Below are 22,994 nucleotides of genomic sequence, written 5' to 3'. Positions count from 1 at the left end.
GCTGTTCAAATTCTTCATCTTTAGCCTGCGACCTTTTGCTACTGTGTTTTCTTTCTGGTTCTTTGTAAGGATCTTCTCTTATATCTAGTATTCTGAAATTTTAAGATAATAATTTATGGTGTGGGTATTTTTCACCCATTTTTGTGGGTAGTCCCTGCGACATTTCAATTAAGATTCAGATCCTTCAGTTCAGGGAAGCTTTGGTATTATTTAATCATTCCTCCCCTCTTTTTTTGTCTTTCTGGAACTTTTATTCATCAAACAAAGGACCTCCTAAATCAATTCTCTAATTTTCTTATATTTCCAGTTTCTCCAAATTTTATCTTTCAGCCCTCTATTGTTTGGTATTGTGTTTTTAAATTCCAAGAATATTCCTTTTTTATAGCATCCTAGTCATCTTTCACAGATAGTCTACCTTCTTTTATCTATTATAAAAGTTTCCTCCGCTTTCTGTGTGTTTCTCCTGAATTCTGTTTCTTTTGGTCTGTTTCTCCTTTTCTGTTTCTTTTGGTCTCTCTGTCATTGCTTTCCTGGTAGCTCAGTCAGTAAAGGATCAGTCTGCAATGCTTGAGACCACCTGCAAAGTAGGAGATCCTGTTTCAATCTCTCTGTTGGGAAGATCCCATGGAGAAGGAAATGGCAACTCACTCCAGTATTCTTGCTTGGGAAACCGCATGGACAGGAGTCTGGTGGGCTACAGTCCATGGGGTTGTAATGAGTTGGCCACGACTTAGTGACTAAACCAGCACCACCACCATGTTAGGGGAGCTCCCCAACTACCTGATAACCCTTGGTTGTCCATCCAGTTAAATAATGAGGCACTAAAAATTGGTTCAGATCCTCTTTGTGTACGTACTGAAACTGTCTGTTGAGCAGCCGACTAGTTGTAGTAATTAGATGTGGACTTAGCTCTTGATGGAGGATCCTCAGATACCAATATAGATAAGCTTATCAGTGAGATGGGTTATTTCCTCAGGGAGGAATTATTCAATCACCTGTCTGGAGGTAGAGATCAGAGTGGGGTGGGCTATAGTATATAGCTATAAATAGTAGCTTATTGTTGTTGTCACATATAATGCACTTAGATCCTTGCTTGGAAAATAGCAAGTTTTCAATAATTCTTAGGTATCATCATACTATATGAAATGGAATAATAATAGTATCTAACTCACAGAGGTGTTTTAAGAAATCAAAGAGTTAATTCATTACTGATGGCCAATGAAAAGTGTGAAAGTGAAAATGTTAGTTGCTCAGTTGTGTCTGACTCTTTGCACTCCTATGGACTGTAGCCCACCAGGCTCCTCTGTCCATGGGATTCTCCAGGCAAGAAAACTGGAGTGGGTTGCCATTTCCTTTTCCAGGGGATCCTCCAAACCCAGGGATCAAACCCAGTCTCCCACACTGCAGGCAGATTCTTAATCCTCTGAGTTAGTAGAGATGGCCAATCACTTCAGTTCAGTTCAGTTTGATTGCTCAATCATGTCTGACTCTTTGTGACCCCATGCACTGCAGCATGCCAGGCCTCCCTGTCCATCACCAACTCCCGAAGTTTATTCAAACTCATGTCCCTTGAGTCAGTGGTGCCATCCAACCATCTCATCCTCTGTCGTTCCCTTCTCCTCACACCTTCAATCTTCCCCAGCATCAGGGTCTTTTCAAATGAGTCAGTTCTTCCCAGCAGGTGGCCAAAGTGTTGGAGTTTCAGCTTCAGCATCAGTCCTTCCAATGAACTCCCAGGATTGATTTCCTTTAGGATGGACTGGTTAGATCTCCTTGCTGTCCAAAGGACTCTTAAGAGTCTTCTCCAACACCGCAGTTCAAAAGCACCAATTCTTCAGTGCTCTCCTTTCTTTACAGTCCAACTCTCACATCCATACATGACTGCTGGAAAAACAATAGCTTTGACTAGATGGACCTTTGTTGGCAAAGTAATGTCTCTGCTTTTTAATAAGCTAAATTTGTCATAGCTTTTCTTCCAAGGAGCAAGTGTCTTTTAATTTCATGGTTGCAGTCACCATCTGCAGTGATTTTGGAGCCCAAAAATATAAAGTCTGACACTGTTTCCACTGTTTCTCCATCTATTTGACATGAAGTGATGGGACCAGATGCCATGACTTTAGTTTCTGAATGCTGAGTTTTAAGCCGACTTTTTCACTCTCCTCTTTTATTTCCATCAAGAAGCTCTTTGGTTCTTTGCTTTCTGCCATAAGGGTGGTGTCATCTGCATATCTGAGGTTATTGATATTTCTCCCGGCAATCTTGATTCCAGCTTGTGCTTCCTCCAGCCCAGCATTTCTCATGATGTACTCTGCATATAAGTTAAATAAGCTGGGTGACAATCTACAGCTTTGACTCACTCCTTTTGCAATATGGAAACAGTCTGTTGTTCCATGTCCAGTTCTTACTGTTGCTTCTTGACCTGCATACATATTTCCCCACAGAGACTGAGACAGAACTTTGTTTGGGTGTCTTCTGAGGAGGTATGGGTCAGCAGGGGACTGCTGTGGGGGCAGGGGCTCTGGGTGCAGTAGACCTGGGTATGGCATAAGCCCTCTTGGAGGAGGTCACCATTAACCCATCATAGAGCCTCTAGAACTTACACAGGATTGAGGAAACAGACTCTGCAAGGGTATAAACGAAATCTTGTGCACACCAGGACCCAGGAGAAAGGAGCAGTGACCCCACAATAGATGGCCAATAGGCACATGTTAAGATGCCCAACATTACTAATTCTTAGAGAAATACAAATCAAAACCAAAATAAGGTACCACCTGTCACTGATCAGAATGACCATCACTAAAAAGTCAACAAATAACAATTGCTGGAGAAGATGTGGAGAAAAGAGAATCCTGCTACACTGTTGGTAGGAATGTAAGCTTGTGCCCCCACTATAGAAAATAGTATGGAGGTTCCTCAGAAAGCTAGAAACAGAATTACCATATGAGTCCAGCAATCCCATTCCTGCGCATATATCCAGACAAAACTGTAATTCGAAATGATACGTGCACTTCTATGTTCAGAGAAGCACTATTCACAATAGCCAGGACATGGAAACAACCAAATGTCCATCAAAGATGAATGACTAAAGAAGATGTGGTGTATATCCACAATGAAATACTACTCGGTCATAAAAATGACCAAAATAATGCCATTTGTAGTAACATGGATACAACTAGAGGTTATATTAAGTGAAGTGAATCAAAAAGAGAAAAACAAATACCATATGAGATCTCTTATATGTGGAATTTAAAAAATGGCACAAGTGAATCTATCTATGAAATAGAAACAGAATCATGGCCATAGAGAACAGACTGCTGGCTGCCAAGGGGGAAGGGATTTTGGGTGGGAGGGAGCAGAAGGTTGGGGTTAGCAGATGTAAGCTTTTATATATAGAATTCATAAACAACAAGGTCATGTAGCACAGAGAACTATGCCTGATATTCTGTGATAAACAATAATGGGAAAGAATATAAAAAAGAATGTATATATCAATGTATAATTGAATCACTTTGCCCTATAATAGTAATTAACACAACACTGTAAGTCAACTGTATTTCAATAATAAAAATTTAGAAAAATGATTCATATAAATTACTTAGCTGTGCTTAGAATAAGTTGGGTACTTGTCATGTGCAGACACATTTCTAAAGGAGTCACATAAATTATGTCACTTAATCCTCACAACTCTTTCAAAAAGCAGATACTATAATTATAACCCTATATGGTAGCAGGTATTATAATCCTATTTCTTAGTAATAAAGGTACAGAGAATAATTCATTCAAGGTAACATATTACTAAGCTATGATTTCAACCTATGGGCCTACGTGCTCTGCTCTGTAACCTCACTATTCTTTCCGCAGATAGAAGCATCTTCAAGAATTAATCAAGTGCACAGAGAGGGATGGGTATACTAATACTTATGATCATGAGTTGGAAGATAATTAGAACTGAGGAAGGCAAGTCATTCACAGATGTCCTTGACTGTCTGCTTTCTAGTATTTTTAAGAACCCTGGTTGAATCTGTGTTCTTCCTATCTCTCCGGGCAGCCTCCTCACTTCAGCCAAAAACCAAGCTTGTTTAGCATCCTAAAACACAAACAAGCACCATGCTTTCAGTTCATGTTTCCCCTCCAGTCTCCTCTTTTTCCTTTTCACTCTTTCACCCTTTTTCAAAAATCTCTGTGTCTTCTTTCTCTTTATCGATTTCACGTTTAATCCCACTGCCATCTGACTGCAGCTGTCAACCTCCTTTAAAGCTGCTGTCATCAGATAGTCATATTGCCAAATTCAACAAAGAGTTGTCTTTTTTTTTTCATTTATTTTTATTAGTTGGAGGCTAATTACTTTACAATATTGTAGTGGTTTTTGTCATACATTGACATGAATCAGCCATGGAGTTACATGTATTCCCCATCCCGATCCCCCCTCCCACCTCCCTCTCCACCCGATTCCTCTGGGTCTTCTCAGTGCACCAGGCCCGAGCACTTGTCTCATGCATCCAGCCTGGGCTGGTGATCTAGGGTGAGAGAGTTGTCTTTTTTATTGTTTAGTTGCACACTCTTATGCCTCTGACACTATCATTGGCTTTTTTCCTTCTCTAATTCTCCGATCACCTCTCTGAGCTCTGCCGTTTCGCTCTGTGTCTTCTTTGTGCGTTCCCCATTATCCCATTACTTTTAAAACCTGGTACTGTGTCACGATCCCACTACTCTTCTCTTTTATTCTTGGGTTATAGAATCTATTCTCTTAGTTTTGACCATTACTCTATGATAATTCTCCAGAGTACATCGTAGATCCCATCTCTCTTCTACCCAGCTTCAATATTGCATATTCAAATATCTGCTGCATTCAGGTTTATCAAAACGCTAAAAACACAAAACAAACAAAAAACTGACAAAACGTAAACTTGTCATAGAATTACATCCCCCAGCTTCTTTTGCGATATCACACTTCACCTGGTCATCCAAGTTGGAAACATGTGGCAGTCACTGTGCATCTCCTACTTTTTTCTGACCCATTATTTTTTTTTAAATTTTACATCAGTCTGAAGAAAGTCCTACTATTGCATCCCAGTCCATCAAGTCCTCTCTATTCCTATACAGAGTCATATACTTGGCTTTTATTATCTCACAATTCAACTTGACAGAAAAGTAGTATCTTACTCATTTTTATATATCAGTGCCTAGGACAGGCACATAATAAATGTTTAATTAACATTTGTTTATTGAAAGGAAGTTAGCAAGAGGAAGGAAAGAAGGCAACTATCATAGAGATAGTATGAATCACCTTCGCCTTTCTGCCATCTACAATGAAAGAAGTGTGTGTCACTCAGTCATGTCTGACTCTTTGCAACCCCATGGACTGTAGACCACCAGGCTCCTCTGTCCATGGAGTTCTCCAGGCAAGAATATCGGAGTGGGTAGCCATTCCCTTCTCCAGGAGATCTTCCCAACCCAGGGATTGAACCCAGGTCTCTTACATTGCAGGCGGATTCTTTATCATCTGAGCTACCAGGGAAGCCCATTTACAATGAATGGCTTATTATAATGACCAGACTCAAAAGTCACTTTTTTTGCTTTTATTCTCCAAATAGTCTTTAAACAAATGCTATTTCCTACCTCTGAGATGTTTATGGTGCTATTTTTAAAAGTCTCCCAGTTTAAGACTGTTAATGAGTGGGATCTTTACTTCCAAAGATTTATAAAGACAGCAATATAACCACTGAAATGATCGACACCTTTCATATTGGCCTAATTTTTGTTCTGTTCTTTTCATCTGTTCTCTTCAACTAGACTTGATAATTAGATTTTATAAACTTCCTGGCACGTTTTTCTTAAACTGCCTATTTTTTTTTTTTTCAGGATTGGAGACACAAAATCTGAAATTAAGATTCTAAGCATTGGCGGTGGTGCAGGTATGAACAATGCATTTTAAAATTTGGATTTCACTCCAGACATCATGAGCTTCCCTCATAGCTTAGTTGGTAAAGAATCTGCCTGCAAATGCAGGAGACCTGAGTTTGATTCCTGGGTTGGGAAGATCCCCTGGAGAAGTAAATGGTAACCCACTCCAGTATTCTTGCCCGGGTAGCAGGTTATAGTCCATGGGTTAGTGAGAGTCGGACATGACTCAGCAACTAAACCACCAGACATCATGCTGTTTGATGGCAATTTTGTTCATTCTTTAGAAAAGCCATTTTCCTTCACTTTTGGAAGAGATTAGTTTATTAAAACTAGTAAGAGCCATATCACTTCAACTAAGATTAATGTCCCCATATATTTATGGGGTCTAGGACATCAGATTTCATTATTATCTGTAATAGGGATAAGTATGATTTTATTTTCTTAAACATATAAAGAGCATGGAAAAACATAGAATAATTTTGAGGATGGCATTGAACCAAATGATTTAACTGTTCATAGTAAAGGACAATTTCAAAAGACATTCCTTAAACTTGTACCACTTAAACGAGATCCATAGACTGGTTGGTGGTTTGTGGACTATTGCTGGTGCCTGAGGAGATAGGCATGCCCTGGAATGTAAATCAATGCACAGCTTCTTTCATTGAGAAAGCATCACGATGAAAAAAATATGCTTAATGACACAGCTAATTTACCCTCTTGTGGCCCCACTCTTTGAGTTGCCGTGGCCTAAACCATTCCTTTCCTCTGACTCAGGTCCACAGCTGCCCTCTAAGCATTCAGCACACTCCCCAACTCGCTTTCATAAGCAGTTCATGGTCTCACTACTTAGAACCAGTACTTTTATCCAAGGGGAGATGGGAAGTCTGGACAGGCAGATTAATGAGGGTGTAGTTTCTAACTCTGCCACTAGTGAACTGTGTGAACTTGGCTGAAACATAAGCTTCAGGTTGCCCATCAGTAAAATGGGGGCAACGAATTATGTCTCACAGGTTGTAGTGAGATTTATACAGATAAGTTTATAAACTGCTTTTATAAGGTGCAGGTAGGTCTTTTCTACAAAATAAAATAAGAAAATTTATCTCCAGACTTTGCCACATATCAAACTCCTGAGTAGTGTTTGATTTAAAGTTGCTAGTTGTCTGAAAGTCTGAGTTAATATAATGATAATGTGTATAATATATAGTATATATAATGATATATATTAATATAATAGTCATATTATTTATAATGTTATATAATATATTAATATATAATAATATAGAGTTATATATATTATTTATGTGTTGATATCCTTATTATTGTTTTCTTTTGAAACAATCATGGAGTAATGGTTAGTAAAGGTTGCCACTTGGTAACAAGTGAACACTACATTACCACTTGTCACATAGGGTTAAATAGTGATTTCTTGAGTCTCTTAAGTGTAATTGTTCTAATCCTACATGAATGAGTTCAGTTGTGGCAACATAACACATCTTAACACAAAGATAACCAAGAGCCCTCTAATGGAATAGGATAGTTTTTTATGTCATCTTCTGCTCATTTTTCATAAAATACGCTGTGATGTAATGTAATAAGGACTGACTGTCAGAGGAGTTTTACTTTATTATCATCTTTCAGCAAGAAAACAGAAACCAACAAGGACAGGTAATGAAAGATACTGTCATGAATGATCTAATACATTGTGTTTAAGCTAAAATACTCTATTATTGCTTGTGATATTTTATGTCCTAAGGATTATAAGAGTGATGAATTGCTCAAAGAGTGTCCTATTAATTCATTTAACCAAGACAGTCATTTCCAGTGTGTTTTGCATATGAATTTAAGGCAACCACAGGCAATGAGACTATCATTTGATAGTGTCACTTATGCTTGGACAAGAAGAGAAGCCCTACAAGGAAAAGTAATTAAAAACAGTCTCTACCATGGCCAAGTTAATTGACCTTTTAATATAAAGTTAATTGAATTTCTAAGGTAAATTTATCCAGATGCTTATAAGCTATCTAGAGAAAGGAACATTTGCCCCACACAGTGATTCCTTACATAAAGGTGCAAATAGGGGCTAATATAGAGAACTTTTTAAAACAGAGGGAGCAATGCTTGGTGTTCTTCTGACTGAACCTTAACATTGTATTAATAACAAGCTCTGCCTTGGGGGGAATATGGGTGCCCTTTAAGGTCACTCTTCATACGAAACTGATCAAAAACATAAGAATTGCAAGAGAAATTCAAGCTGTAAATACTTAGCCCTCACTGCTCAAGTAAGATATGAAATCAAAAGTGATACACTTAAAATCCCTAGGTCTAAGAGCCCTTGGCATGAAAGAGCAGAAAGGTGTTTGAAGGGAAAGGACATCCCACTCAGTTAGTTTGAGTGTTTATATACCAACTGGGAGATACTTATCTAATAGTTTGTCATTGACTAAATGCAAGTACTGGGTGCACAGAAGAAACACACTTTATTATACAGTGAGGAACTTTCTGTCCTTGCCTTAGAGAAATGGTCTCCCTGCATGTTTCACAATCTACAGTGTTCCTGAGACTTTGCATTACCCTGTGGCTTATGTCGGAGAAGGCAATGGCAACCCACTCCAGTACTCTTGCTTGGAAAATCCCATGGATGGAGGAGCCTGGTGGGCTGCAGTCCATGGGGTCACAAAGAGTCGAATATGACTGAGCGACTTCATTTTCACTTTTCACTTTCATGCATTGGAGAAGGAAATGGCAACCCACTCCAGTGTTCTTCCCTGGAGAATCTCAGGGACAGTGGAGCCTAGTGGGCTGCCGTCTATGGGGTCGCACAGAGTCGGACACGACTGATTCGACTTAGCAGCAGCAGTGACTTACGTATCCTTAAAATCCACTGCTGGACTCCAATCCCCAGCAGATCAGGTCATCGGCCCTGTCTTATACCTTGTGTTCTGCTCCCATAATGCATCTTACAGGGTTCTGCTCCAATCTTAGCTTATGAGCCTCTCTGGTTTCACTTCCTAGATGTTTTCTTCTTGGATGCCTAGGCACCTCTAGATCATATTCTGCATATATTTAATGCAAATATTCTCTCTGCATTCATAATGGTGCTACCACTTCTTACCATCACAATGAAAAAAAAAAAATCTACCAAAAGAAACACACTAAAAACTTCCCTAAATCAGATTCCTGCATTTATATCACTTAATGTTCATGCTCTTTGGGGACCTATTTGATTTTCTTCTCAGAACCATGAGTAGGGGTGCTATGCACGCTTTCTGTCTTCTGTCTCTTCTATTTGTTGTTGTTGTTGCTGAGTTGCTTCAGTTGTGTCTGATTCTTTGTGACCCCATGGACTGTAGCCTACCAGGCTCCTCTGTCCATGGGATTCTCCAGGCAAGAATACTGGATTGGGTTGCCATGCCCTTCTGCAGGGTATCTTCCTGACCCAGGGATTAAACTCACATCTCTTACATCTTCTGCATTGGCAAGCAGGTTCTTCACCAATAACTCTATTGGTATTTGGGTTGAGAGGGATTTCATAGTCTGAGGGAGAATGTAAGGATTTTGAAAAAAGGTATTTGGCAATTCAGTTCAGAAACCAACCAATTATTAAGGCTCTGTGCAGTTCAAAAGAAAGGAAATTGACGGAAAATTTTCCGATGTTGCCCGTAACTGATCTACCACATCAATAAAATATAATTGATAAGCCGCATTATTATTCATAGATTACATGTTTAACGTTAGGAGAATGTTTGAAATATATACTATGGGTATTCAAAGACAGAAAGAGAGGAAACCAGGAGAAAAAATAATCACATACAGAAATACAGACCATGTAGTTTTTACAGAGGCCAAATGGTGGGGGTGGTGGTTTAGTCGCTAAATCGTGCCCAACTCTGGAGACCCCATGGACTGTAGCCTGCCAGGCTCCTCTGTCCATGGAATTCTCCAGGCAAGAATACTGGAGTGGGTTGCCATTTTTTGCTCCAGGGGATCTTCCCGTCCCAGGAATAGAACCTGGGTCTCCTGCACTGCAGGCATATTCTTACTAATTGAGCTATGAGGGAAGCCCAGAGGCAAAATTGGGAAGTGTAAAGTTGTAAATGTGCATGAGTTTGTATGTTTTAATGAAATAATGTGAGCAATGGGAATGCTTTATTTGAGGTATCAGAGCATTTGTATCATGCTGATTTCAACAACTGTTTTTAGATATTGAGAGCAACCACATTGTATTCTAAACCTTACAGAATATGCTTTTTGGTCCATTGTCAACATTGATGCTTCCTAAAATTAAACTACCCAATGGAGCTTCTTTATTATTCAACTTTTAATGAGTACTGTCTTTATGTTTGATGGTACATAGAGAAAAAGAAACCCATATTCTTTTTGGTAAGGGAGAGTGCTATTAATTTGCAGTGCACACACTTATGCCTGGAAAAATGTTCCAGAAAGCAGTAATGGGCAATGTGTTCTCCTTGCTCTGGGCTCTGCTAAAAGGAGAATCATTTTATCTGTTGCATTGTTCAATTCTTATGTTCAAATGCCAGAAAATTTTATAAGGTTTAAACAGGACTATAACTTTAAAAATCTCATGTATCCAGCTTTCTACTTCTTTTTATCAGCCTATTATGTACCAAATGGAGAAGGAAATGGCAACCCACTCCAGTATGCTTGCCTGGAGAATCCCATGGACAGAAGAACCTGGTGGGCTACAGTCCACGGGGTCGCAAAGAGTAGGACATGACTGAGCGACTTAACTAACTAATTAACTATGTACCAAATCAGCTGTCATACCTTATATAATAGTATATATATTTATAAAAAATTGTTCAATCCACTGAAGCAACTCACATATAAATACAGGTGGTATGGACCCTCTTATATAATTTTTCTGATAATAATTATGCTGACATGTTTAGAGGGGTTAGGTGGTTTTCTTGTTCTATGGCATATAAACATCAACATTAAGACAGAGATTAAAATATAAAAGAGAATTTAGAGATCATCAAACCCTCATTCTACAGACTAAAAACCTGAGAACAATCAAGAAAGAATAAAACCTAGGTCTCTTAACTAAAAAAACAACAGTCCGACAAACTATACTAAACAGATATAAAAGTTAATTATTGACTTGGCAAAAGAGAGACTGAGTATTTAGTAAGGACCAGCTTTTTGGAAATCTAATTTTATCAGATTTTTAATCTTGTTTTCTTTTGTCAACGACATGTTAAGGTGACCCTGAAGTTTAATTTTCTAAGCTAGGTGAATAGAAGTAGAAATGAATGTAATTAAGGCAAGAACTGGAAACGTTGGTATATCCAGTTTAGAAGCAGAAGCTGGCAGGAAGCGAAGGTTAATGTTTCCAGTGGCCTCAGGAAAGCGGACAGTGTACATCAGCGACTAAGGAGTGATTGAGCAAATACAAGGAAGTGGAGGATTTGTTTGCCTGAAAAAAAAAAAAGAAGAATTTGAATACGTTTGTTTTTAAGCAAACCACAGAATATTTGGCCCTAAAGAGCCAGTGGTTGAAAGAGAAAGTTTTTTGGTATTGTTCAGTATTAGAGTTTATAAATGACCAAGATAGGTGTTTTCACTTCTGAAAGCATGTATCTTTGGATACAAAGAGCTACGTGTCATGTTAGGAGTATTAGCTTAGGCTGGAGAAATACTTTTCACATATGCTATTCAAGGGACTCAGGCATTGACATCTTGGGTATTTGGGCTATTAAAGGCGCTTTCAGTCCAGTAAACTTATGATCTTATGAGTAACCATCTAGAAAGAGTGGTGTGGCACCACTTTTGTTTATACTAAAGAAGTGAAATTCAAATAGAACTTCTAGACATGCAGATTATTTTTAGTCTGGATTTGAACAGCTTTATAACTTGACCTGAGTAAGAACTGTTTCACTTATGCACAGCACTTCCTTCACAACCAGAAGGATATGGACCCGGGCCCTAGTTAATCACTAACCTGTAGGATTTAGGGCTGCCTACTTCAGATAATTTGGGGCCTCAGATGTAAAGTATTCTTAACGGTATTCATAACTATGCCATTTTAAAATAAACTATCCTCCACATGTAAATTTACCAAAATAGTTTACCTCATTGTATTGTATTTAAAACTTTGAGTGAAGTATTGTTAAATACAGGTATGCTACAGAATTGAGAGGCATGAACATAATACTATAATATTGGCACCACTGTCATTAAAACCAAAGTAAACAAGATTGTTTTGGCTAATTCAATAAGGCCTGAAGCAGGAAAACAGGGATTAATGAGCAGAGTGAAGACAAAAGTATCATTATCTGCAGATTAAATGACTGTCTCCTTAGAAAAGCAAATAAACTCAGTTGTGCAGCCTTACAATTAATAAGAATGCACAATAAGAATGGACTAATGGCCTGATACAGGTAAAACAGGAAGAAAGCAATATGGTAGATCTGCATTTCTTTCTGCCAGCATTTGAATGTTCATTTACAGGTTGGCTATTTACAATGTACTTAGAAAGTTACTGGCATGTGGCTCTCGGTAATTTTGCTGAGGGACAGATTTGTATCTTCCCTGTTCTCATGCCAGTTTAGGACGCATTCTCTTAGTAGGTGAATGTGCTTCTACTTGACATACACTATTGAATAAAACTTTGTGATTTAATACACACAGTCATATAACCCTGGTATAGGTTGTCAATTTCCATCCTCATTTCCATCCTAATCATATATGCCACAGGGAGGTTAGGGTTGGGGAGCGGTCCTAGAGATTGGGGGTCAAAACCCAGGGTCTTCTGAGGCTTTGTCTCTATTAACAATAGTAAACTGAGAGAAATGGGGGAAAATATTGGATTAGTAAGCTGCTGCTGCTAAGTCACTTCAGTCGTGTCCGTCTCACCAAAGATCAAGTTTCTCATTTTAACCATTAATTCTGGTTCTTGGTATGAATATGCGAAAAGATTTTTGCACAATAATTCATGGTTCATTGTCAGATGCCTCATAATAGCAAAAAGTTTAAAACTAAGTGTAACTAACTATATACCTTTTAAACATCACAGTACTGTAAGTATAGAGTAGCAACTATTTTTGTATTTAAAAAGTGTAAATTGAAAGGGAAGGCAAAATTTAGTCTTTTTTTGAGTTATTTGTTGAATATCACTACACCTCAATGTTCAGAACCCTTTGGGAGATTTTCTTTAAGTTTGTGTCTCAGAGAACATTTTGGTAGTAAGGCTTTACTTCTGCGTTGCAAAGCATTCAGGCGGTATTCTTCCTGGGCCAACAGCCAGAAGACACGAAAGCAAATGGCAATGCCCTTTTCCGCTCAGAATTTATATTTATAATCCCCTTCCTGAGACTCTCCAGCTATTTTAATATTCTACTCTCATCTTTCCATACCAACAGAACTGCCTCCATACTGAGGTTCCCAGTGTAGAGGTGGGTGCAGAAAAGCCAGAGAGAGAGAGAGAGAGAGAGAATGGGGGAGGGAGATTTGGGGGGTGGCACAAGAGAGAGAGACAGAAAGGGAGAGGGAAAAGAAAAAAACAAGAAAAGGGATCTCAACAATAATCTTTTATTTTTTGCACTGAGCTCAAAATCAAGTCTGATTTTGCTTTGGTTGCAAACTCATAGCTGAAATTATTTTTCATCACTAAGCAGAGAGTTATCTGGGCAATTTTTCTCTCTAGAGACAATTTGTGTGTGTATGTGTGCCTGATATTCTGGTAGAGGGAAAAAGGAAGATTGTAATCTTAATGCAACCTGTAATAGAATAAATTTTTTCCTGCTGATAATCTAAAGAACTCATATATATTTTGATGTGAGAAATGAAGCTAGAGTAGATGGAAATCAAATGGCTGGAGATACCATGACTAGCCTTTAATCCTCCATTTTCTTGACCTGGAGGATGTTTTTATTTGGGGCATAGCCTCAGGGTTCTCCAGCTGGGCTTTGTGCTTCGTTTAATGTAGCTCAGTCAGAAAGACAAGGCATCACGAATACATGATGAGTGCTCTTTCAAACTGTCTTTTTATTATGGAGCTGCCCATTTATAAAGGCACATCTTCATTTCCTTCTTTCCAGGCCTCCTCAGACTTCTCTTAAATGTCACCTTTCCCAGGAAGCTTACATGACCACCCAACTGAAAATCACGAACCCTCCCATCATGGCTTCCCCTTGCTCTTTTTTCCCTTGGTTTTAGAACTTACCACCATCCGTAAAGGTTGAATGTTTTGGTCTATTTTATTCATTGCTGTATCTCCAGTGATTAGAACCTAGCATTTATTAGGTGCTTAAAAGTATTTGTTGAATTAATGTATGGTAGCTTCAAACTTATTGAATTATTACTATACATCATGAACTGTGGTAAATTATATCCATATAATGCCTTTAACATTTACAATGACCCTGCAGCATAGACCATATTATTCCTAATTTAGAGATATGTAAAGGGCAGAGATATTAACAAATTTGCATATTTCCATTGAATACTAAATTTGAGTCCAATTTTGTCTCTTTATAGCCTCTAACTTTTCCTTTTTAATCCAATGACCTTGGAACATTCCTCTGCTATCTCATTAAATATATTCTTGAAATTCAGGAAATGAAGAAAAGTTGTCTGGACAGTATGGACTCCACCCTTTCCCTATTGAAGTGGAAAACCAAGTTCTGTTCTTGGAACTGGAGCTGAAGAATGAATTCTAAAAACTTGCAAACATACAGGCAAAGTTTATTTTAAAGGATAGAGATACAAAACTCTAAGCACAGACACTGAGAAGGGGTGAAGCACCCCAAAAGGTGCAGATAACAGTAGTTTGTATCTTTATTAGAATTGATCTGTTTGTTTTTGGTTGGTTCGGGGCCAGATGCTTGTAATTTCTGACCAGTTTAAATGTCGCAATATCTAGTTTGTCATTTTTATGGCTTTCTTTTGGTTCCCAGTTTCTCAGTTTCCCCAGACATTGTGTCGCCATCCCTCAACCCGTCCTTAAGACTCCAGACCATCATTTCAGGACCAGATGTATGTTTAAGAGTTAGTGGTCTACCTGGAGTTTTTTTTTCCTTGATAAACTGAACAGCAGTTAATGATTGTCTTGTCCTGGGTCTGAATGTATTATGATCCTCCAGACCAGGGAAGCATTCTTCTGAATGCCTAGAAACTGGAACAAAGAGTTTAGCTTTAGGTTAAAGAAGTGAGATGCTTACTTGAGAAGAAAAAAAATTGAAATTAAAAAAAGGGAACTGAGGTCTCAGAGTCCTATACTGTCTAACAATTTCTGCCTCAGTATTTTTGAACTTTTTCTTTAAGTTCCACTGTCAAAGGTTTCAATTATATATCTTTCTTTAAATAGAGGCATGATGTGTTTAAAATATGGCCCATATGAAAGCAAGATATAATCACAAAAATATCTGACTGTAAAATTAAGTGAAACACTCAACGTAGGTCAGAAAGGAGACATGGGAAGTCATTCTAAAGTTGTGGCTGATTTGATGGACAGGGAAATACAAAGGAAAGAGATTTGCGAGAAGGCAATTTAAAAATTTTAGTTTTCATATAACTTTCCGAATCAAAAAATCAGCATATTCTGTTTGATAGAAAGCAACACAGGAGTGAACAGAAGAGGAAAAATAAATAAATAAATCCACAAACCAGGCTAATAGAAAACAATTTTTGATTCATGCCAACACATGTTAGGATTTCCTAACTTTGCTCAAGCTTCACTTATTGATAAACTGAGAAAATCAGTTACATCATCATAAAATGCCAAGACTCCAAAATCAATGATTTGCTTTGGTAGACACAAAAGGAGGTGAGGGTGGGGGAGAAAGAAAAAGAAAAGAAAGGAAGATTGTATATGGGAATAAAGTTGCTTAATCACTATAATTTTCCATTTGTCACAGGAAACTTTGCAGATTTTGTTCTAAAACTAGAAACACACTGCAAGGTTTTAGTAAACTGAAACAGCTGTTGGCCTAAAAGCTTAGGATGTCAGCAACAAGTAGTCTACAATTGTCAGAATCATCATTAAGCAATAAGAGATCATATTAGAGCAGAGATTGACCATAAAATGAACAAGTATTGCTTTATTCCCCTTAAACATGGTTTTCTGGACCTGACAGTTAAGATTCCCAGAAGGCTTTGTTATACACAATAAAAGCAGCAGGCTGCTGGCTTCTACATTTCTGTTTACCCCTGAATTTGCTAAGAATTTCTGAATTATTTCATTGAGTCACTTCTAGTTACCTTCCCCCATTCTTTCAGCATGTTAATTTGGCTTGCGTGCTCTTTCTCAAAAATTAATTTATTTATTTTTGCTGCACTGGGTCTTCATCATGGTGCATGGGCTTTCTCTAACGGCATGGTATGGAGGCTTCTCTCTAGTTGTGATGCATGGGCTTTTCATTGTGGTGGCTTCTCTTGTTGCGGAACTTGGGCACCAGAGTGCATAGGTTTCAGTAGTTACAGCGTGAGGGCTCAGTTGCCCCAGGACATGTGGAATCTTAGTTCTTGAACCAGGGATCAAACCCATGTCCCCTGCATTGGAAGACATATTTGTAACCATTGGACCACCAGGCAAGTCCAGCTTGTGTGCTCTTTAAAAGCATTTATAGGGTGCTTAATATCTAATATTGGAACACATTCATACTGTTATGGCCCCTACTCAGAAGAGTTCAGTTGAGAAAGAACACATGATTTTCTTTCTTTTTTTTTTTTTTGCCATTGTTTGAATCTCTTACTGCTGGCTTATGGTACTTACCTGATAGCTCAGTTGATAAAATAATCCGCCTGCAATGCAGGAGACCCCAGTTTAATTTTTGTTGGGAAGATATGCTGGAAAAGGGATAGGCTACCCACTCCAGTATTCTTGGGTTTCCCTTGTGACTCAGCTGGTAAAGAATCTGCCTGCAATGAGGGAGACCTGGGTTCAATCCCTGGGTTGGGAAGATCCCCTGGAGAAAGGAAAGGCTACCCACTCCAGTATTCTGGCCTGGAGAATTCCATGGACTGTATAGTATAGTCCATGAGGTCACAAAGAGTCAGACACGGCTGAGTGACTTTCACTTTCACTTTCATGGTACTATAGTCTGTTAACCCTTCACATGCTTTTCAGAGATTGATGATCAAAGTCGCTCAGTTGCTCAAACTAGCATTTGAGTCCTTGATACCCTTTAACAAACTCATTGGAATCAAGCCTTTGCTTGTTTTACTTAATTCTACAGCAAGATATTTTTTGTGATTATATCTTGCTTTCATATGGGCCATATTTTAAACACATCATTCCTATATTTGAAGAGGGACATATAATCGAAACCTCTGAGAGTGGAACTTAAGGAAGAATTAAAAGGTTTCAGGTTAATTGGGCCAGCTTTGGAGAAAACTGTCACATAGATGTCTTCATTCTCCACTTCAGCTTCCTTCCCCTACTTCCTCCCTACCCTAATCCCCACCCACTCCCATCACCAGTACCTGGTACATTCATTATACCATTAGACCACTCTCTTTTCCTAGTCAGGCATCTTTTGTTCCTGATTTATCTGCCTCATCTCCTTCTTCCAGCCTGCCCAGTCTTATGACCTATGCTTTTTTTCACCTGCCATATCTAACCTTGGAAAGGTTCTGTTAATGCCATTTATGCCAAAATGTTAAAGACTAGTGTCATTTTCATATGCTAGTCTTGCCAGCACATAAGTATTTTAGTGAAGGTCAACATCATAACTAAGAGAATAAAAGTGCAAAACTTCATTTGGAGGCATTAGTAATAGAGGAAGAAGAGAGATTTTTAAAGAGAGGGACTCAATGATAACAATAAAAATAATGAACAGCTAACATTTATTAAGTGCCAACTCTCTTTTGCAGTGTGCTTTAATGTGCATTGCCTCATTTAATTCTCACACCCAATAAATTATGTACTATCATTATTACTGTTTTTCCAATGAGGAAAATACAGTTTGGAGAGAAAGCAAATGGCTGAAGGTCGTAATATCAAGTCAGGGGATCAGACAGGTGTGGAATTCAAGTCTATCCAATTTACCACAGTCTCTCTCACATCGTCACCTACAGGCTAAAGTTTCATCAGGGCAGGTATTTATTTGCTCCTCTTATCATTTGCTAGAGCCTAGCGCAGGAGAAGGCGATGGCACCCCACTCCAATACTCTCGCCTGGAAAATCCCATGGACGGAGGAGCCTGGTAGCCTGCAGTCCATGGGGTCGCTAAGAGCACAACTCAGCGACTTCACTTTCACTTTTCACTTTCATGCATTGGAGAAGGAAATGGCAACCCACTCCAGTGTTCTTGCCTGGAGAATCCCAGGGACGGGGGCGCCTAGTGGGCTGCCGTCTATGGGGTCGCACAGAGTTGGACACGACTGAATCGACTTAGCAGCAGCAGCAGTGTAGTGACTGGCACACAGTAAAATAATCAATGAATCACTGGTACATGAGTGAATGAATAAAAAACGTCTATTTTGCCATAACCTCCTTTCCATTTACTTCTCTGGAATCACCTCTTTCTTGGAGGCCCTGCCTTACCTACACATTATAAAACCCTGAATTGCCAGCAGTCCCACATATACTATTCTACTTCCTGTCCTCTGCCTGCAATTCCCATTTCCCCAAAAGTCCCCAGGCTAACTTCCACTTACCCTGTAACACAGAACTCAAGAGTGGTCTGCCATGCAGCTTTCCATTTCTCTGGCCTCTTGTCTTATCCTCTCCATCACCATCTCTTTCCTTCTTCCCTCCAGGGCCCAACTCAAGCCAGGGTTCTTTCCATGTCTGTCTCTTCCACGAGAACATGATGTTTTTGAGGGCACATGTCTGATACAATTTTTTATCCTTCTTTTATACCTGATATGTTTTATATAATTATGATCTAGCCTAATTTATCAATTCTACAGCATATTTTTTCACATTTTAATATCTCAGATTGGTATATATCTTCCAGTTGGTGAAATCTTATAGTTATAATTGACAGGGTTGTTTTTATTTTCTAACTTAGTGATATAAAAGAAGGGTTGTTTCTATCCTATAATCAATGGCATCTTAGATTTTACTGTAATACAGTCAGTCAGTTCAGTCGCTCAGTCATGTCCGACTCTTTGTGACCCCATGAACCGCAGCACACCAGGCCTCCCTGTCCATCACATCCCGGAGTCCACCCAAACCCATGTCCATTGAGTTGGTGATGCCATCTAACCATCTCATCTTCTGCTGTCCCCTTCTCCTCCTGCCCTCAATCTTTCCCAGCATCAGGGTCTTTTCAAATGAGTCAGCTCTTCGCATCAGGTGGCCAAAGTATTGGAGTTTCAGCTTCAGCATCAGTCCTTCCAATTAACACCCAGGACTGATCTCCCTTAGGATGGACTTGTTGGATCTCCTCGCAGTCCAGTGGACTCTCAAGAGTCTTCTCCAACACCACAGTTCAAAAACATCAATTCTTCGGTGTTCAGCTTTCTTTATGGTCCAACTCTCACATCCATACATGACTACTGGAAAAACCATTAGCCTTGACTAGACGGACATTCGTTGACAAAGTAATGTCTCTGCTCTTCAATATGCTGTCTATGTTGGTCATAACTTTCCTTCCAAGGAGTAAGCGTCTTTTAATTTCATGACTGCAGTCACCATCTGCAGTGATTTTGGAGCCCCGCAAAAATAAAGTCTGACACTGTTTCCACTGTTTCCCCATCTACTTGCCATGAAGTGATGGGACTGGATCCCATGATCTTAGTTTTTCTGAATGTTGAGCTTTAAGCCAATTTTCTCACTCTCCTCTTTTACTTTCATCAAGAGGCTTTTTAGTTCCTCTTCACTTTCTGCCATAAGGGTGGTGTCATTTGCATATCTGAGGTTATTGATATTTCTCCCAGCAATCTTGATTCCAGCTTGTGCTTCCTCCAGCCCAGCATTTCTCATGATGTACTCTGCATATAAGTTAAATAAGCAGGGTGACAATATACAGCCTTGACGTACTCCTTTGCCTATTTGGAACCAGTCTGTTGTTTCATGTCCAGTTCTAACTGTTGCTTCCTGACCGTTGCATACAAGTTCCTCAAGAGGCAGGTCAGGTGGTTTGATATTCCCATTACCTTCAGCATTTTCCACAGTTTATTGCAATCCACACAGTCAAAGGCTATGGCATAGTCAATAAAGCAGAAATAGATGCTTTTCTGGAATTCTCTTGCTTTTTCGATGATCCAGCAGATGTTGGCAATTTGATCTCTGGTTCCTCTGCCTTTTGTAAAACCAGCTTGAGCATCTGGAAGTTCACAGTTCATGTATTGCTGAAGCCTGGCTTAGAGAATTTTGAGCATTACTTTACTAGCGTGTGAGATGAGTGCAATTGTGTAATACAATAAAAGGTATTAAATACAGTTTACCACTTCTGCTTCAATGACTACACTAAAGCCTTTGACTCTGTGGATCACAACAAACTGTGGAAAATTCTTAAAGAGATGGGAATACCAGACCACTTTGCCTACCTCCTGAGAAACCTGTATGCAGGTCAAGAAGCAACAGCTAGAAGTGAACATGGAACAACAGACTGATTCCAAATTGGGAAGAGTACATCAATACTGTATATTGTCACCCTGCTTATTTAACTTATATACAGAGTACATCATGTGAAATGCAGGACTGGATGAAGCACAAGCTGGAATCAAGATTGTGAAGAGAAATATCAATCACCTCAGATATTCAGATGACACAACCCTAATGGCAGAAAGCGAAGAGGAATTAAGGAGCCTCTTGATGAAAATGAAAGAGAGTGAAAAAGCTGGCTTAAAACTCAACATTCAAAAGACTAAGAACATGACATCTGGTCCCATCACTTCATGGCAAATAGATGGGGAAACAATGGAAACAGTGAGAATTTTATTTTCTCAGGCTCCAAAATCACTGCACATGGTGACTGCAGCCATGAAATTAAAAGATGCTTGCTCCTTGGAAGAAAAGCTATGACCAACTTAGACAGCATATTAAAAAACAGGGACATTACTTTGCCAGAAAAGGTCCATATGGTCAAAGCTATGTTTTTTTTTTCCCCAGTAGTCATGTATGGATGTGAGAGTTGGACCATAAAGAGAGCTGAGTGCCGAAGAATTGATGCTTTTGAATTGTGGTGTTGGAGAAGACTCTTGAGAGTCCCTTGGACTGCAAAGAAATCCAACCAGTCCATCCTACAGGAAATCAGTCCTGAATATTCATTGGAAGGACTGATGCTGAAGCTGAAATTCCAATACTTTGGCCTGACTCATTTGAAAATACCCTGATGCTGGGAAAGATTGAAGCGGGAGGAGAAGGGGACAACAGTGGATGAGATGGTTGGATGCCATCACCGACTCAATGGATGTGAGTTTGATCAAGCTCCGGGAGATGGTGAAGGACAGGGAAGCCTGGCATGCTGCCGACCACAGGTTCGCCAAGAGTTGGACATGACTGAGTGACTGGACAACAGCAACAACCATATGAATGAATGAATGGCAATCATAACCCTCCTCAAAACACATTTTTAACCTAGCTGTTCTTCATCATAGACACTGTGTCAGGGCAACGGCTGAGTATTCTTCTTTATTTATGCTGGACTTTCCTAGAGATAGTAAACTACTTGAAATTATTCTTTTGTTTTCTATTCTATTCCATTCTATTCTTTTCTTTTCCTTCTGCACCAAGGTGAACTGTTCTATATGCTTTTCTGCTAGGTGAAATTGATCTTGAAATTCTCTCCAAAGTGCAAGCTCAGTACCCAGGAGTTCATATCATCAATGAAGTTGTTGAACCAAGTGCTGAACAAATCACCAAGTACAAAGGTACTTGTAATCCATGATGTGTGTGCGTGTGTGCACTCAGTTGCTTATGGTGCTGTATATCAATTCCTTTTCTGAAAGTCTTGTCTTCCCACATGCATCCCTCCAGTCACTAACAACATGGTTGCTGTGGTACATTCTTTATAAGCTTATTGAGAGAAGAACCTAATTATTTTCTTGGCAGGCATGCCTTAAACACCTCAGAATATAAATAGTGACTAGAATCCTTTTTTCTTTTTTAACTGTCTCTCTATCCATCCCCTGGTCATCAACCATTATTTTTGATGTTTATTTTAGAGACAGTCATTAATTCATTCAGAGGTATTTAAACAGAAACCTTACCCTAAAAGCTTATGTGTAATTGGTAACAGCAAGAATCAGGAAACTTTTCTTTGAAAAGGGCCAAATAGTAAGTATTTTAGATTTAGGCCACCTGTTCAGTCACTGAGTCGTGTCCAACTCTGTGATCCCATGGACTGCAGCACACCAGACTCCTCTGTCCTCCACTATCTCCCAGAGTTTGCTCAAATTCATGTCCACTGAGTTGGTGATGCTATCTAACCATCTCATCCACATGATCCCTGTCACAACTAATTAGCTCTGTCACTGAACACCAAAGTCAGCCAGATACAATCCATACACTAATGCGTGCGGCTATGTAGCAGTAAAATTTTACTTATAAACATTAAATTTGAATTTTATATCATTTTTACCTATCATGAAGTACTATTCTCCTTTTGATTTTGTTCAACCATTTAACAGTTTAATGGCACAAAATATGAAGGACAGAAGTATGAAGTCGGGAAGGAGAGTAATGTATACTTTTAGCTTGCAGTCTATTTAAAAATAGGTAGTGAGTCAGATATGGTCCATGCCATGGTTTATTGATTCCTGAGTTATAGAATCATATCACCTGTTTTATGTCAATTCTCCATTGATAAAATTCACCAGTTGATTTCCCATTAACACTTGAGATAATGTGCCTATACACAGCTTCCCTGGTGACTCAGTGGTAAAGAATCCTCCCACAGTGCAGGAGAGGCAGGTTCGATCCCTGGGTCAGGAAGATCCCCTGGAGAAGGTAATGGCAACCTGCTCCAGTATTCTTGCCTGGGAAACCCCATGGACAGAGGAGCCTAGTGGGCTACAGTCCACGGTGTCGCAGAAGAGTTGGATGTGACTTAGCAACTAAACAACAACAATATTGCCTATATCTGGTCAGTGTTCTCATAATTATTTCTTATTGACTCTTTAGTTATCTCTAATTTCATTTAATGCTAGAGGAAGAACTAGGATGAACTCTCTGG

At 39.1% G+C, this 22,994-nt stretch overlaps 1 protein-coding gene across 2 annotated transcripts in view; it reads left to right on the top strand.

Moving 5' to 3' along the window:
* Positions 1-22,994, top strand: part of HNMT (histamine N-methyltransferase) — a 40,159-nt gene that overhangs the window by 3,362 nt on the left and 13,803 nt on the right. Inside the window, exons 3-4 of one of the 2 annotated variants that reach the window (XM_043894412.1) lie at positions 5,863-5,915; positions 21,583-21,690. In XM_043894412.1, the coding sequence (XP_043750347.1) occupies positions 5,863-5,915; positions 21,583-21,690 (161 nt within the window). The remainder of the gene's footprint in view (positions 1-5,862; positions 5,916-21,582; positions 21,691-22,994) is intronic. The other variant, XM_043894413.1, reaches the window with a different exon arrangement.

Source organism: Cervus elaphus, chromosome 33 (assembly GCF_910594005.1).
Source record: "Cervus elaphus chromosome 33, mCerEla1.1, whole genome shotgun sequence".
NCBI classification, from domain to species: Eukaryota; Metazoa; Chordata; class Mammalia; order Artiodactyla; family Cervidae; genus Cervus; species Cervus elaphus.
This window is presented reverse-complemented; position numbering and strand designations above follow the sequence as displayed.